This window comes from Prorops nasuta, unplaced genomic scaffold (assembly GCF_024137725.1).
Source record: "Prorops nasuta isolate Cenicafe-Biocafe unplaced genomic scaffold, Cenicafe_Pnas_1.2 PNAS00001, whole genome shotgun sequence".
In the NCBI taxonomy this organism is placed as follows: Eukaryota; Metazoa; Arthropoda; class Insecta; order Hymenoptera; family Bethylidae; genus Prorops; species Prorops nasuta.
In genome coordinates this window covers 15741889-15758885 of record NW_027116798.1, presented here as the reverse complement: position 1 = coordinate 15758885, position 16997 = coordinate 15741889, and the positions used below count along the sequence as shown (strand labels likewise).

The 16997-nt window shown below is 31.7% G+C and overlaps 2 protein-coding genes across 2 annotated transcripts; one reads left to right on the top strand and one right to left on the bottom strand.

Annotated features, from left to right (window-relative positions):
• Positions 1-7153: 7153 nt before the first annotated feature.
• On the bottom strand, positions 7154-8338 carry LOC136773178 (uncharacterized membrane protein-like). The gene has a single exon (XM_066726611.1). The coding sequence runs from the start codon at positions 8336-8338 to the stop codon at positions 7154-7156; it is 1185 nt and encodes a 394-aa protein (XP_066582708.1).
• A 2988-nt stretch (positions 8339-11326) lies between these two features.
• Positions 11327-12564, top strand: LOC136773173 (uncharacterized). The gene is made up of 3 exons (XM_066726600.1): positions 11327-11644; positions 11767-12190; positions 12374-12564. Exons 1-3 carry the CDS (start codon positions 11327-11329, stop codon positions 12562-12564), a joined length of 933 nt encoding a protein of 310 aa, XP_066582697.1.
• Positions 12565-16997: the final 4433 nt, after the last annotated feature.

Sequence of the window (16997 nt, the reverse complement as noted above, 5' to 3'; positions counted from 1 at the left end):
CGACATAATGTTAGTGGAGCTTTATTAACGGACATTTTAAAGCTAGTCGAATATCATTGTCCTCCCGAAAATAATTGCATTAATAGCATTTATAAGTTAAAAGGCATATTCGCAAATCAAGGTCAAATAAAGAAAAATTTTTATTGTAAAACCTGCATGAAATGCTTGCAAGAAAATGAAAATTGTCAAAACTGTGCCGAAAATACAAAATCCAGTTATTTCATAGAAATGCCAATAATTGACCAAATTAAAAATTTGTTTGCTTCTTCTGATTTCATTAAAAGTATTAAACACAGATTTACCAGAGAAACTGCAAACGGTTTAAAAGATATTTACGATGGAAATATTTATAAAGAACTAAGTAATTCAGAAGGAATATTAAGCAGAACTACAAACATTTCCCTTACTTGGTATACAGATGGCATTAGTCCATTCAAATCGTCTAAATTTACAGTTTGGCCTTTTTTATTCGTAATTAATGAGTTGCCATATAACAAACAGTATCAAATTCAAAATTTATTATTATCAATTTTATGGTTCGGAGATAAAAAACCAGATCCTAACTTAATTTTGAAGCCTTTATACAAAAGCTTAGATCAGCTATATAAAGGAATACAAATAACCGTAAATGATATTGAATTGACTGTAAAAGCAATTGTAATTTGTGGAACCTGTGATTTGCCAGCAAAAGCTTTATTCCTGAACATGAAACAGTATAATGGAAAGTATGGATGCCAGAAATGTACGCAAAAAGGAAAACACTTGAACGGAACACACGTGTATTGCTATGAAGAGTTCAATTTAAGAGAGGAAGACGACACTATTTTAAATGGAAAGAATGCTTTAATTGAAAAATCAGCAATAAAGGGTGTAAAGGGACCAACGATACTTGCTACTTTTGTATATAAATATATAAGAACTACTTGCATTGATCCCATGCATTGTATATTTCAAGGTGTTACCAAAAATCTGATAAATTATTTGTTTGATTCGAAGTATAGAGGAAAGCCATTTTCCATTTGTTCGTCTCTTGAAATGGTTGACAACAATTTGTGTACTATCAAGCCTCCTTCATTTGTGGTACGATATCCTAGGTCAATTAAGCAGCATTTGCCTTATTGGAAGGCATCAGAGCTTAAATTATGGTTCTTTTATTACTCTTTGTCCATTCTCTCTGAAATTTTAGACTTTGAATACTTAAATCATTTAATATTATTAATTTCTAGAATAGGATTATTATGCAAAGAAATAGTAACACAAGAAGATATCCGATTAGCTGACACGAATTTAAATAAATTTGTCAAGGATTTTGAAAAATTATACGGGGAACAATATATGACCTGTAATATTCATTGTTTATTACATCTAGCAAAATGCGTTGAAGATTTCGGACCTTTATGGACATTCTCTTGCTTTCCGCTGGAATCAATTAATGGGCAATTGACAAAATTTATTCATGGTAGTAAGAAACCGGAAATTCAAATTTGTTCATCTGTTTTAAAATATACTGAATTTTATTATATTCAAAAATATCAGTTACCACAAAAGTGCTCTCTGTTTTGTAATAATGTTGGGTCCGTAAACACTAAAAAGAAATTACAAATGATATCTTTTTATGTGGAAAATATGTAATTGCTGAAATTTCTTTCGAAGAAGAATTAGCTTTAAGAAACGCAAACGTGGTTGGATCCAAATATTTAAAGTTTTATAAATTATTTAAAGGAAAATATTTATATTACTCAACAGATCATATAAGACAGTTAAAATCTAATTCAACATATTGTAAATTTGTTTAAATAATAATAAATATTTTGGAAAAATTAAATGTTTCATAAAACCGCTAAATTGTCAATGCATAAACTTTTGTAATTGTAATTCAGAGGCATACGCACTTTTTAAAGTATGTACCGTAAATGAACCATTTAGTTCAATTCCTGAAATAAAACTTGATTTTATACACTCTATTATCGCAGAAAAAAGTGATTATTGTGCAATTAATGTTAAAAATTTAGAATGCGTTTGTTTTTTTATCAATTTAATTCATAATAATTGCCAATATATAATTGAGCCCATTAATGGTGTAGAAATGGAATAATTGATGATTGTTTAAAGGTTATGTATTGAGCTGTTCATAGAATTTAAAAAAAATTTAATATATACCTTCATATTATATGAATTAATTAAGACGAATTATAAAATCTATATTATGTCCTTTTAACAATTATAAAATAATGTAAATTATAGTTGTTTTCAAAATGAAAAAATATATACGTAATTAAATAAATATTGGAACAATGATTATTTAACAGTTTTTTATAGAGCGAAAGAAAGTGAAATAAGAGGAGATATATTTTTTTATCAATAAAAATATGTAATTCATAAATTTACTCTCTAATAGTCTTCTATTTGATATTTCAAAATAGTCTTTCTAATAGCATTTCAACACAGTCTTTCTAATAGCATTTCAACACAGTCTTGCTCAATTGCTATAGGAAGACGACTTGCCAAGGGATATTTTGTACCTCTTCTAATAATCTTCCCGTTTCATTTGGAAGACATCATATTTTTACGCGGGACACCATTATGCATACATTGCTGTAAATCACGATAGTGTATAACATAGCGCTCCTTATTTTCTAAAGTTGCAAGTAGCTTCTTCTGACGTGTACCCGGTTGTGCATCACGTACGGGACAAAATGGAAGGTCGGAATGTTTATCGTGAAGCATGCTTGGATACTCTAAGTCAACTTCTAAAATATAACCCTCGGGTGAATCTATCGGTATATTAGAGATATCCAAGTTATTAACATTTTTAATCCAGCGAAATCCGTGAGTAGGTAGTGGTTGAGACATTGCCCACCCATACAAATTATTTACATCGTAGTACATTAAATATTTAGAAGGTTCCTCGGGATTGTAGTTTTGCATGTATCGATTGTAAGCCTTTTCATAGCGGTGCGAGCATTGGCTTAAACCACCACGTATGCCCCGTTCTACGAAAAGTAGCATTTCTACGTCAGTGAAAAGTTCTAATCTTATTCCTGTATGTTTGAGCATTGCATCCCAAGTGAAGCCTGGGAGTGTATAATAATGACCAGGATCCAAATTATAAGTTTGCATGCAGCTATCACGAAAATTTTCGAAAACGTCAGCCAACTATAGTACATCAGTTTTCAAATAGAGATCGCTATAATCCCCAAGTGTTCATATTTGAAATTTGGTCCATACCTCCTTAGCGTGATTATACGCACCCTCACTAATATCAATATCGGATAATCTATTATAGAATATCTCGCGTGGAGGTAAAGCAGTTACTTCCAGACGGTTCAGACTATCTATGTAATCGTAAGGAAAAATACCTTTCCTTGTCAGAAGGTTAAATTGTTGTATGTTTAAATATGAGAATTCTGACTCTAAATTTTTTAACTGTGATCTCGTTAAAAATGAACTCAATTTGTCTAAACTAGATGCCATAAATTTGAAAGAATCGATAAACCTTAGTTGTATATTATATTTACGGATGAATTTAGTGAATGAAATATACTTCTCCTTATGTACAGGTAACAAGTGTACTGAACCTTCATACAAGTTAGCGATTGTACCGAAAATAAAATGTGCATCATAACCTGATAAATTATGAAAAATTACTGGTATTACATGTGAATCTTTAAAGTTTAAATTACAATTATTATGAGCAGGTTCCCTATATTTACCAGTTAAATGATCATGATCGCGAACACGTATTTGATCTGGAAGCAACGGCTTTTTACATATATGACAGTTGGGTTCAGTATAATGCCTTGAATTTTCACTAATACTTAATTTATGCATAGGTATTACTGTTTTCAGTTTTTCACTCGCTATACTAGCTATTTTATCAAGCTCATGTACAAACCATTCAATACAATCAAGTCCTCGATATGATTTATAATTAGAAAGCGTTGAATCACGAACGCTTTTAAAATAATAACCTATACTAAAAGGTATGTGTTTTTGATAAATACCAATATCGTCATCCGTTTGCTCAACTTTTTCAAGCAAGAATTCAATGTCAGCGTATATGACAAATGGCACCCTCTCACTGTTCTTCATGTTATTGAAGGAAACCCAACGGTCCTTGTCAGGTAGCACAATTCGGATGTTTTTATTGAGTTGCGCACAATCACGTTCATGCGATTTTAGTTTCTCATCATTGTGGAAATAGTGTAAGCAACTATAGGAGGGAAAAAGTAATATTAGAATATAGAAGCAGTAATTATATATATATATATATATATATACAGTAAAACATACCGATCACAAATAAGATGAGAGCGTTTTCCTTTAGTAAGCTGTCCATTTAGCAGTCTCGAAAGGTTCCTGATGCATATAAAATGTGCTGCTGCTCCTTGATGCTCGAGAAGAAGAAGAAGAAAATTAGCGTGTCTGGTCCTCTTGCATTTTGTTAATTGTAGAGGTGCTATGATTGTATTCTCATTCGTCTCAGTCTCTTCCACCATAGTAAAAATATTAATAGAGACATTATTATCTTCCTCAAATTTCGGAATCTGTTTTAATGTAGTCGGAAACGTTATACTTCTAACGTCGAAAACAGTTGTAAAATGAGGATATGATGATTTTCGTTGTGGATGAGTATTCGGTTTTGCCGGATAGAGTGCAGCCGTTACAGCCCATGCAAAACATGTATTATCATCACTGTGTATGTCTATCACAGCCTGTTTATTCTTAATAGATTCTGGAAGCTCGATTGCACAACCTATATGCAGCGGGTTATAATAATTTATATTTATAATTAAATTCAGAATTTTTTCCAACGCCCATCCACTATCACGCTCTTGAAACTCACTCAATTCTTTTAGAATTTTGTCTATTATATTTGTATTGTACCAATCACTAAAACTATCAGTTTTGTATAAAACTGCATTGCGGGTTGAAATATGTTTAATATCACTTATCTCTTTACAAATAAATTGTTCGTTAAAGATGCAATTTATCTTAACTGCGTTCACGATATTAAACACTTTTTCTGTGTAGGTCTGTACTAAGTCTTTTGCACCTGTTAGAAAATCACGTGGTTCTATATAATTATAATTTACAACCATTCCGCTACATATTCGAGATTTAAATGAAGACTCGAGATCTTTCCAAATAAGCTTTCTCACTCCAATTGATTTCTTATTTTTTGCCGCATGCAGAAGTAGACGCTGGATAGTTGTTATTTCAGTCAGATTTTTGTGTACTGTATCGGGAGCTGCAGATCTATTAGCATCTCTTAAACTTTGAATATAATCACGACACTTGCGTACCCACTCATGATAATTATGCTGATTTCCTAAATCAGGATTCTTGAGAGCATGATTCAAACAATAACTCTTATCCTTAGCTGCTCTAAGTAGAAGACACTGTATTTGTGCAATTTCTGCAACAATTTTCTGCAGCGTGCCTATAGGTGCGTTGCGATTAGAGATTCTGAGTTTATGAATATATTCACGACACTCGCGTACCCACTCGCGATATTCTTCTTGCGTTTTCAAAACTCTATTTCGTAGAGACATCTTTTGTTCTTTTCTTCGAGAGGACTAATCAGGAACTGAGGAAAAGTGGGTGGAAAACTGAGCTCTCTTTAGATAAAGGATCTCTGAAACACTTCAGGGGGTAAAAGAACATTGAGGACAGGTAACGACATGTTAGAAAATAGATGCAAGCGTTTTTTCAGTTATACATATATTCCAGATTTTTGCTCATACATATATTTCATATAATAGACATTTTTTAAGGCATATACACCTTCATGATTCAAACATGCTGGAAGATGTGAATTATGCAAGCTATCTTCTAAATCAAAATCCCCCCACATAAAATTATCTACATTAGTTATTTCTAAATTACAAATATTTCTTAACCAATTTGTATTTTCAATTCCTTTCACAAAAATCTCATCCTCATCATCATAGATATACTTCCTTATAAATCTTTATATTTATAGTAGGGTGAGTAGCCATCCGCCCAATTTAAGCCGTGATAATTTAGAAAGAACCAGCTAAAAAGAAACATTATATTAAACAAAAATAATATATATTTTTTCTTTTTCATATACTTACTCTGTCCGCTTTCGCTCCTCTTCACTTAGCCATAAATATGAATAGGGAGGCGAAAATAAAATATGGAACACTTTTTGTTCTTGTACAACAGCAAATTCTTTGATTATAAATGACTTATCCGTCAAACGGAATCCTTGAAAATCAACGAACGTTGGTGCCATTATGCCTACGTTTTTTATACTAAAATAATTCTATTTAAATATGCATGTTTCATGAAAATTTCCCCCTCTCTTCAAGCAAATTGTTCTTCATCCCTCCTACTATCCTGTCGGAAATAGTTAGACTACGTAAGGTAACTAACCATCGACTTCGAAGGGTGAAAAAACTTTCCCTCAACTAGGTCCCCGTAGGATAACTAACCAACGGTACATAGGGTGAAAAATACCCCCTCCCTAACCAAACTCTGTCCCACTATAAGACCTTCCAACTGTGACATAGGGTGAAAAATACCCCCTCCCTAACCAAACTCGGTTCCACTATAAGACCTTCCAACTGTGACATAGGGTGAAAAATACCCCTACCCTCCCTGACCAAACTCGATCCCACTATAAGACCCTTTCCTTCCTCATACCCACCACTACCATACTAAGAGAGTCTTATCCCCACCCATCCCCCTTTCACACCACAAAATAGCTTCCCCCACTCCCTGTCATCGGAACCGCATTGCTCCTCTACTTATGTTTACGAATATCAACATCTTTTTCATTAATCTTTGAAAGTGTATTCTCATGAATATGTTGATAAATTTTATCATTGTTTTCCGAAATTAGATTATATAAATATTGTAAAGTAACAGCATCATTAATATTCTCAGGATCGAATACATTAATAATTTTTTTTAATTTGAGCGTCGAAAGAACGCTCTGAATAATTGAAATTCATTGATATTTCTCTTTTTCTTTTATACTGTAAATGATCTTTATATCTACTACTATCACTAGTACCATCAAAGTTATTAATAGACATTCTCACTACTTCTATAAAACGAACTTATGACTTGCTTCGTTGAGTTATGAACAAACACTGACAAAATTTTTCAAGAATATAATGTTTTAAACAATGATACCATCCTCACACAGTTCTTCAATAATAGATATGATTTCATCATCATGATTAGTATGACCAGCGTTTTTTAATGTTATTAATAATTTCAATCTATCGACAAGTTCATTTGGATTGTCCCAGTAAACATAATCTTTTACATGATTATTTAATAACATTTTAGATGGTATCAATTGATTTTGATCGTTGTCATCATCGTCATCATAATCATCATCATCATCATCATCACTAGATAAATAATTTTTTTGTTTATATAAGGATGATTGAAATCCACTCCCCGAAAATGATTGTGATCTTGGTCTTGTATTTAACTGTGTTGTAGAATTTTCCAAAGAAGATGATGTTTTTACTCTTGATTGATTTTCAGGCAAACTTGGTAATGTTTTAGCTACTCTTTTTCTTGATTGATTTTCAGATGAACTTGATAATGTTTTAGATGCTCTTGTTCTTGATTGATTTTCAGATAAACCAGATAATGATTTAGATGTTGTTGATTTTGTTGCAGATTTTTTCGTTATTAAATTAGAAATAATATTTTTATACTTACTACCTCCACTACCTTTAATTTGATCTTCAGATGACCTATTTCGTCGATATGCATTAGTTTTTAATAATATTTTTTTATAATTCTTCTCATCATCCTTAGTGTATTCGTTCGGTTGTTTCATGAAAATAAGCTCGTAAAGTCCACGTGTACCAGGATATTTATTTTCACCAATAATAATATCATCATTTTCATCGGTATTAAATAATACATTTCCTAACATTAATTGATTCGAAATAGGATCCATATACACTCCATATATACGATCAACGTCAACATTTTTATTATTATAAAATTTTTGAATATACTCAAAGGATAAATTTCCAATACTATTCTCAGTATCGAAAAAAACTTCTGGATCATCAACTAACATCGACTGGTCCGATTTTTCTGCAAGAGATTTATCTGACACATTTTCCAAACTTTCCTTTCCACTTTTTTTCTCTTCTTTTTTTCCCTTCTTTTTATCCACTTTAAATGTATTTTCCATATCTTCTTCTTCATCATTGTATTCTTCATTTTTAATCTTTCCTTTTTTCACTTGTAATGAATTATGAACTAACTTTTTTAATGGTTCAACTATAGGTTTATATGCTTCTTCAGCAGATAGTTCAGCATCTGCTATTCCCATTTTTAAGTCCTTATATTTTTTTAATCACTCGACTTGCTTTCGCAATTTTAGCTAAAACTTTTTTATTGGTAAAATCCATGATTTTTTTTTTGTTTAACGAACAATGTAATGTACACGCGTACACGAAATCAACTGATTTTCAAATCAAATATCGCCACTATTATAACACACAGAACTGATCAAAATTTTTGCGATAACGTCCTTCAACACTTGAACTATCCTTATCTATTACCAAAAAGTTGTAATTATTTCGCCAACAACGATTACATAATTTTAAAAATGTTTCATAAGACATGTCTGTATTTACATGATCGTTATATATATGTTTTAAATTTGTTCCATCTTGTTTGAATAAAATTAAAAAATTTGCATTATCGCGAATCAAATGTTTTGGTATTTTTGCATATGTTTGACACAGATAAAAACTATCAATATTAGAATGCCTACCCATAGAAAAATATTCTTTCACAAGATTTTGTTTATCACATGCTATATCATCAAATATAAAAATAGAGTTTGGTAATGCATCATTTATCGATATAACATCGGTATTATTCGAATATGTAAAATAAACAATATTATTGATTGTTGACAAAACCTCTTCTAAATACTTATATTTAGGTTGTTGTAGAGATTTAGAATATACATAAATATTTTCAAATCTTAAACCATTTGAACATTCTATTAAACTTCATAAAACATTAGTTTTACCACAATTTGATGGTCCACAAATAAATCCACGTATTGTATTTGGTAATAAAGCACCATGTCTACGTTGTTCTTTAATGGTTTTATAGTTTAAATTATAAATTGGTATTGTTAAACGTTGTTTTATAAAACGCATTTTTTAAATTCAAAATAGACAATTCATTAATTACACACAGCAGTAATGTTACAATGAGGAAAAAAGATAAAAATCACATATTTATATATATAAATCATATTAAAAAAGAACTTAGTTTCATTGAAATCTTTCGTTCAATTATATGAGATTTCTTTAAAAAATAGATTTTTTTCGAAAATAACATTGAATTGTGGTTATATGTTATTAATAAAGAAAGGTAAAGGATTTGTTAATAGTGTAATAAACAATCTCCCCTTTGAGCTTCACGTACCAGGATATCAATTTTGTGGACCCGGAACACGATTACGGGAAAGATTATCACGCGGTGAAAAAAGTATAAATCAACTTGATGCTGCATGTCAAGAACATGATATTGCATATTCTCAAAGTAAAGAATTATTGAAAAGACACGAAACAGATAAAATTTTAGCAAAGAAGGCTAAAAAAATAGTTTTTTCTAAAGACACTAAATTTGGTGAACGACTCGCTTCAGCAGCAACTTGGGCTGCAATGAATGTAAAAAGAAAAGTAGGAATGGGTTTGAAAAAAAGAAAGAAGACAAGAAAACTAAAAGTTGCAAAACGTGGTAGATTCTTACCTATTCTACCAATTTTGGGTGCATTAGGATCATTAGTTGGAGGAGCAGCTGGTGTAGCGAATGCAGTGAATAAAGCAAAGCAGGCTCGTAAACAGTTGGATGAATTACAACGTCATAATAGAGCCATGGAAGGTCGTGGTCTTTATCTAACACCTTATAAACGTGGTAGTGGTATAAAGCATGGAAAAAAAGTTAAGAGGGAGAAAAAGAAGAAAGAACTAATAAGCGGATTAACAACAAATTTTCAATTACTCGATATGTGTAAAAATACACAAAATTTTCATGGTGTATTTATGCGCAATAAACTTCCACCGATTCATTCAAACATGAATGTGGAATTATCAATTTAGATAATTACGAAGGTTTAGGTAATCATTGGGTGGGTTATATTAAACATGGTAAAAACATAGATTATTTTGATTCTTTTGGAAATTTGCAGCCACCAATAGAATTAATACAGTATTTCCATCGTGATAAAAATGGGTACAATAAAGACATAAACATTGAATATAATTATAATAAATATCAGTCGTACAATCAAACAATATGTGGTCAGTTGTGTGTTAAATTAAAAAAAAAATAATTAAGTAATTAGAGTTGGTGTCTATATATATATTTTAATAATGAATTCTTTAACAATTACGCTTTCGGGTAATTCTTCAATATTGAACGCTAATTTTTATCCACCAATAAATAATAGTGATGGGAAATATGAGCTTGGCTTGATTGATTTGCAAACCTTTAATACAATTCAAAATATAAATTCATCGAATAATACATTTTATTATGAAAAAAATAAAATTGAGGAAAAAATCGAAATTCCACATGGATCGTATGAGCTTCGCGCTATTAATGAATATCTACAAGATGCTCTTTTTGATCAGTTAAATGATGATGATGCGGATAATAGTATAGATGATATATTAATCATACGTGCTAATAATAATACATTGAAAAGTGAAATTAAATGTAAATATGATGTTTACGTTAGTAAAAAAAATAATATAGGAAAATTGTTGGGTTTTTCGGAAAAAAGAGGAGTCCTCAAAGCTAATGAATTACATGCATCTGACATGCCTGTGAATATATTGAAAATAAATATTATACGAATAATGACGAATATAACTACAGGAGCCTACAATAATAGTGAACTTGTGCACACTATTCATGAATTTTTTCCAAACGTTGAGCCGGGATATAAAATCTCGGAAACGCCAAATAATGTCATTTATCTGCCGATAATCGTGAAGGTAATTGATAGTTTAACTGTTTCCATTGTCGACCAAGATAACGATATTGTAGATCTCAGTGGTGAATATATTACAATTAGACTCCATCTACGAAAATGTTAATCTACAACAAAGATTTTACATATAAATTACAATCTCCACGAACTGCAGGAATTAGTTGGAATAAAACTTCGAAATCAACACAACAACGACAAGGGCGACGAAGAAAGATAAAAAAACGACAGAGTAAGCTGAATATTAAAAATAAAAAGTTTTTAAAATCAATTGGTTTAAAAGTTTTGAAATAAGAAGAAATAATGGTTGATTTATTAAACATTATCGAAACACCTCATTACTATAACCGTATCAATAACATTGAAATACACTCTTACAATCCATATGTGAATTCATCACTCAACCACAACGACGAAATACGCATTCCTACCCAACAACAGGACCTCGTTGTGTTACCAAGCGAAAGTTTCTTGTTTATTGAAGGAGATGTATCTGCAATCGCTACTAATAATGCCACTATTGATGAAAATAAATTGTTCTTGGATTCAAATGGAGCTGCTTTTTGGTTTAATGAAATACGTTATGAATTGAATGGTTTTGAAGTTGATCGTTGTAAAAATGTAGGTATTACTACTACATTGCGAAACTATGCATTATTATCATCACATGAGAGAACAACTTTGAAATCAGCATCGTTTGATATTAATAGTAAAAATCCAATTAAGAATTTCGCATACTTCAGCTTTTGCATACCGTTGAACAAACAATGGGATTTTTTGATGATTATAAACGTGTTATCGTAAATGCACGTCGTGAACTCATACTAATAAGATCGCACAATGATTCTAATGCTGTTTATTGTACAATGGATAATATTAATGTTAAAGTAGACTTAGTACTATCGAAAATTCAGTGGAAAATACCTCACATTACGTTGGAAGAATATACAAAATTACAATTTTTAAACATTATTGAAAAAGATCATCCTATTACAATGACGTATCGTTCATGGGGATTGTATGAATATCCTATGCTTCTCAAAACTCAAAACCACTCTTGGTCAGTAAAAGTTTCAACAAAATTAGAAAAGCCACGTTTTATAGTGTTTGCATTTCAAACCAATAGGAAAGATAATGTAAAGAAGAGTATGGCTAAATTTGATCATTGTAATTTGAGAAATTTAAAATTATATTTAAATTCAGCATCATATCCCTACTATAAATTAAATCTTAATTTTGCCAATAATAACTATGCTATTTTATATGATATGTATTATAAATTTATTAATTCGTATTATAATAGTGAATCAAAGTATATTATGCCTATGCTTAATTTCGAAAATTTTATAGACTATGGTGCATTTGTTGCGATTGACTGTTCTCATCAAAACGAATCAATTAAAAGTGGTACTGTAGATATTAAGATAGAATTTGAGTGTGATTCTAATATACCTGAGAATACTAGCGCATATTGTTTAATTATTCATGATCAGATTATTGAATATAAACCATTAAGTGGTATTGTACGTAAATTAATATAAAAATGATGATGTAATATATATTTTTTATGAGAAAGGATAGGTAAAAGTGTCTTGAATATGTAATATTTTTTAATGTTTTTAAGTACAATATATTTACGTGTTTTATGATTAAATCATTCTCTTTTTCATCACTGATACTATTAACTTCATTCTATTCCGTATTCATTCTCAATACAACATTTGATAAAATTACGATCTTCGTCATTGTCAATTAAAAAATAATATGTATCTACAGCACTGTATCCATTCTGTGAAAAAAAACAGTTTCGATTATAAAAAGAAATTGATATTAAAAAATTTATGAAATATTTTCTCTTTTATATTTACCGTCCGCATTATATGCTCTGGACTTAAAAATTTGTAGTAAACTTCAAATTTATAATAACGGAAAAATGGTGGTAGATTATTATCGCAATAAAATGTAATAATTTTCTTCAATATCTCCATATCTTCAGATTCTAATTGACTTAATTCATAAGGTATATTAAAAGTTTTATCATTTATATTAAAATTCACATTTTTAGTATGGTCTTTTATCTATGAACAGAAAAAAATATTTATGTATAAAAAATTATTCGCATATAATGATTTTTTACTTACTAGCTTTCGAAAATTGATTTAATCATTTTCCTTCACTAACTGATATATACCAATACCAGATCTATAATAAAACATTTTATCATCAGACAAATCGCTAAGCCATAACTCTATTAAAAATTCTAATTCATTGATTATACACCGCTGTTCATTGTCAAATATTTCCGTTGGTAAATTGACAATTGTACCATCAATCAACATAAATGCCATTTTAAAGAAAAAAAAAAAAAAAATGTAAAACAGGTAAAATATATACACATGTACATACACAAACTTTTATTTCTCTCTTTCAGAAGAGGTTCGACAAGTTAAAGTGAGGAAGAGAGGGAGAAAGGTCAAAGGAGAAAAAATGATTGAAGAGTAGGCTTTGTGGAATGGGTAAACTAGATTGTTTGAGCTAGAACTGAGTTTTTTATCTACGGTCATATGCTATTATACTTGACATTTTTTCCCCATATTCTTGTAGTAAGATTTGATATAAGAAGGAGTAGGGAGAAGGATGAATGTAGAGCAAAAGGAAGTAGAGGGGAAAGAGTAGGGATATACCACCTACTTTTTTTTTTTTTTTTTTTTTTTTTTTTTTTTTTATTTTCCTGGCGCCCTTTCGGGGTCCGCCTTTTTCTTTCCTTACAAAAACTTTGTACAATATCCTTACACTTATTCTTATATCTATTTCTTCCATTCATTTCCTACATCTATTCCTTACATCTACTTTTACATTTCCTTTCCTCCACACTCCTTCTTGTTTCTTTACATTCCTCCACTCTTCCTCTTTTCCACTCATACTTCCATTCCTTATTCTATCTTAACCTATTCTTTCTTACATTTCTATTCCGAGAGAGAGAGATTTCCATTCCCTTCATCCATTCATCCATCCTTCCTCATCCATTCCGTTCTTTCGTACCTTCGCTTCCGGCTCATTTCTCTTTCCTCTCCTTTCATCCATCCTCCTTATCCATTCCATCCCTTCTTCCCCCCCTTTTAAAATCTCCCTTATTTTCTCCCCCACCCCTCTCTCCCCTTCCCTTTCCCCTGTGCATCTTTCTAGCACATGCTCCCAACTTTCCTCTTCCCCCCCACACACTCTACATCTCCTTTCCTCCTCCTTTCTCCAGTATGCTCCTTCCCTCATCTCATTCCCCATCCTATATCTTGCTAGCCTTTTCCACTCTCCCTCTTTCCTTTCTCCTTTCATATATCCCGGTAGTAGACATGCTAGGCCGGTTCTGGCCCCCCCCACTCCTGTCCACTCGGCTGAGCCTGGTTGCGAGGTAGTGGGGGGAGCCAAGAAGTGCTAAGCGGTGGTGGTGGGGGAAATCGGAGGCTCCACGTGAGCTCGCAGCAAGTATGGGCGAGAGGGTTGCGAGGGTGCGGGAGGATACTTGCAGCATTTTGACATCACACCCTCACTCCTCTGACGTCAGGTCTCAGTTAGTAAAAGCAATTTCCTAGATGGTAAAACAGATTCTCCCTGCGTTTTTTTTTTGCTCGCGTAACCTTGAATCTTTGCAGCATGCTACTACCCCGTTGAACCCCCTTTACCCTAAATGTAGCTGAGTATGTTACTTTTTTCCATAGCTCAGCAATTTTTGAACTAATATATAATAGCATGCACAAACACACAATTGATTCAAAGCATACTTGGTGCAATGTACTGTTCCGTTTTCTCGGTTAAATAAATCCGAGGATAGGGGCCAGGGGACGCGTCAGTTTAACACAAATTTTTCGAAAGATCGTAATCAAAACGATGGTTCCTACATTCGTGGACTTTCAAGGGTTTCGATTGAAAGATAATTCTTTTATAGTGAAAGAGTTTGCAGTTTTGCGCGATAAAAAAGTGTTTCACATTTTATTTTCACCACCATTTCCATATTCTTGGTTAAATGAGGCAGAGATAAAACAAGCAAAGTAAGTGAAATTGTTTAATTAAAACAGAAGGTTTTTACTGTAATATTTTTATTTTTACTTCTAGCTGGTTATATTATAACCATCACGGCTTAAATTGGACAGATGGCTATTCACCGTATTATAGGTATAAAGATGTTATAAGGAAATATGTGATAAATGAAGAAGAACAACAAGAGATATTCGTGAAAGGACTAGAAAAAAGGAATTGGCTTAGTGGTATCTCTGATTATACAATAAGTAATGCAGATGAATGCGAGTGGGGAGATCTCAAATTGAAAGACAGCAAAGACAAGTTGGATCTTTCTATGTGCATGAATCATGAAGGTTTATGTGCATTGAAAAATGTTTATTTTATGAAATGTATGTATGAAAGAGAAATGTACAATAAATAAGAAACAAAATAAAATTACGTTTCAGTTATTTAAGCAGATTCCTACAACAGTCTTTTTGAAACGATTTTTAACACGTGTTTAAATTGAAGAATAAGCATATCGAGTTTCTACAGTAATTCTATTTTAAAACTAATTTTTACATACACACACATACACGCACACACACACACATACCAATTGATGACTAAGTATATTAAATTTCATCTCAATATGTGAATTATAAAAAGATGTATCATGGATGAAATGTTTCACTCATTCCACTATAATCGGACTCGAATCAATCTTCCTCTTCTCCCATTTTTCGCATCAATTTTACATTCTCAAAATGTATACCGAACTTCGAAAAAAGTTTAGCTTAATTAAAACTGAGCACGAGTACTCTACATGGGTACGTGAATGTCGTGACCGTATCCAGGAGCTGAGGAACGATAATCGGAATGCATCAGTGGGTACACGATAGAAACATTTTGCTGAAATCGCGAACATCAAGTGCCTTCTGCTTCGTGCATCAAAGGATAAAAGCTCCATTAAATTTGGTTCTGGTTCTCATAATGCGGGAGAACTTATCTGGGAGGAGCTCGAATCAGCGTTTAATAGCCGAATATGTAGTGGTATGGTGATAAATAGTAGTTACATAGAACCACGCAGCTTTCTATTAGATGCAGAAGAAATTGTGTACACCCGTGTAAACCAAGTATTTGATAGTGTAAATAGTGTTAAGATAAACTGTGTATTTAATGGACAATTTGTTTCTAAGGACATTAGTGATGATAAGCATGTATGTACAAAGAATAGCGTATTGTATAAAACTGATAATTTTAAGGAATGGTATAGGCTAAATATTGTAGAGATTTTACTAAAAGAGTTGAGTGAGTTTCAAGAACGTGATAGTGGTTGGGCTCTGGAGAAAATTCTGAGTTTAATAGTTAATATTAATCATTACAGTCCACTACATGCTGGATGCAGAATTGAGCTTCCAGCCGCTATTTTACATAAAAAAGCTGTGATAAACATAGACAATGAAGATAGCGCATGTTTCGCATGGGCTGTGACAGTGGCACTATTTCCAGCAATTCCACCTGCCAAATCCTACCGAATATCCTCCTATCCACATTATCGGTCTGTTTTAGATGTAGGAAGTATAACGTTTCCGACCACTCTAAAACAAATTCCGAAATTTGAGGTGGATAATGACATTTCAGTTAATGTCTTTACCATGGAGGAGGTAGAGGAGGAACATGATTGTAAAGCCAAAGTGAACATTGTACCGCTTCAGATAACAAAGATGAAACGTTCTAGGCATGTTAACCTCCTCCTCATCACGGATGACCAGGGAACTCCACACTTTCTTTGTATAAGAAATCTTCCAAGGTTGATAAGCAGCCAAATAAGTAAAAGAGAACACAGTGCTCATATTTGTGATCGGTAAGTAAGAATTATACTAGAGATATTAGTATTTTATAAAAAAATACTAATAATATCAATAATTCATTTCAGCTGTTTACACTATTTCCGTACTGCAGATAAGCTACAGTC

Bases quoted from the DNA above. Each gene is read 5' to 3' on its own strand.
- LOC136773178 (XM_066726611.1), bottom strand. From the start codon at position 8,338: ATGGGAATAGCAGATGCTGAACTATCTGCTGAAGAAGCATATAAACCT.
- LOC136773173 (XM_066726600.1), top strand. From the start codon at position 11,327: ATGGTTGATTTATTAAACATTATCGAAACACCTCATTACTATAACCGT. The intron at 11,645-11,766 runs GTAGGTATTACT...CGCATACTTCAG, and splicing joins AAGTTGATCGTTGTAAAAAT to CTTTTGCATACCGTTGAACA. The intron at 12,191-12,373 runs GTAATTTGAGAA...AAAATTTTATAG, and splicing joins TATGGCTAAATTTGATCATT to ACTATGGTGCATTTGTTGCG.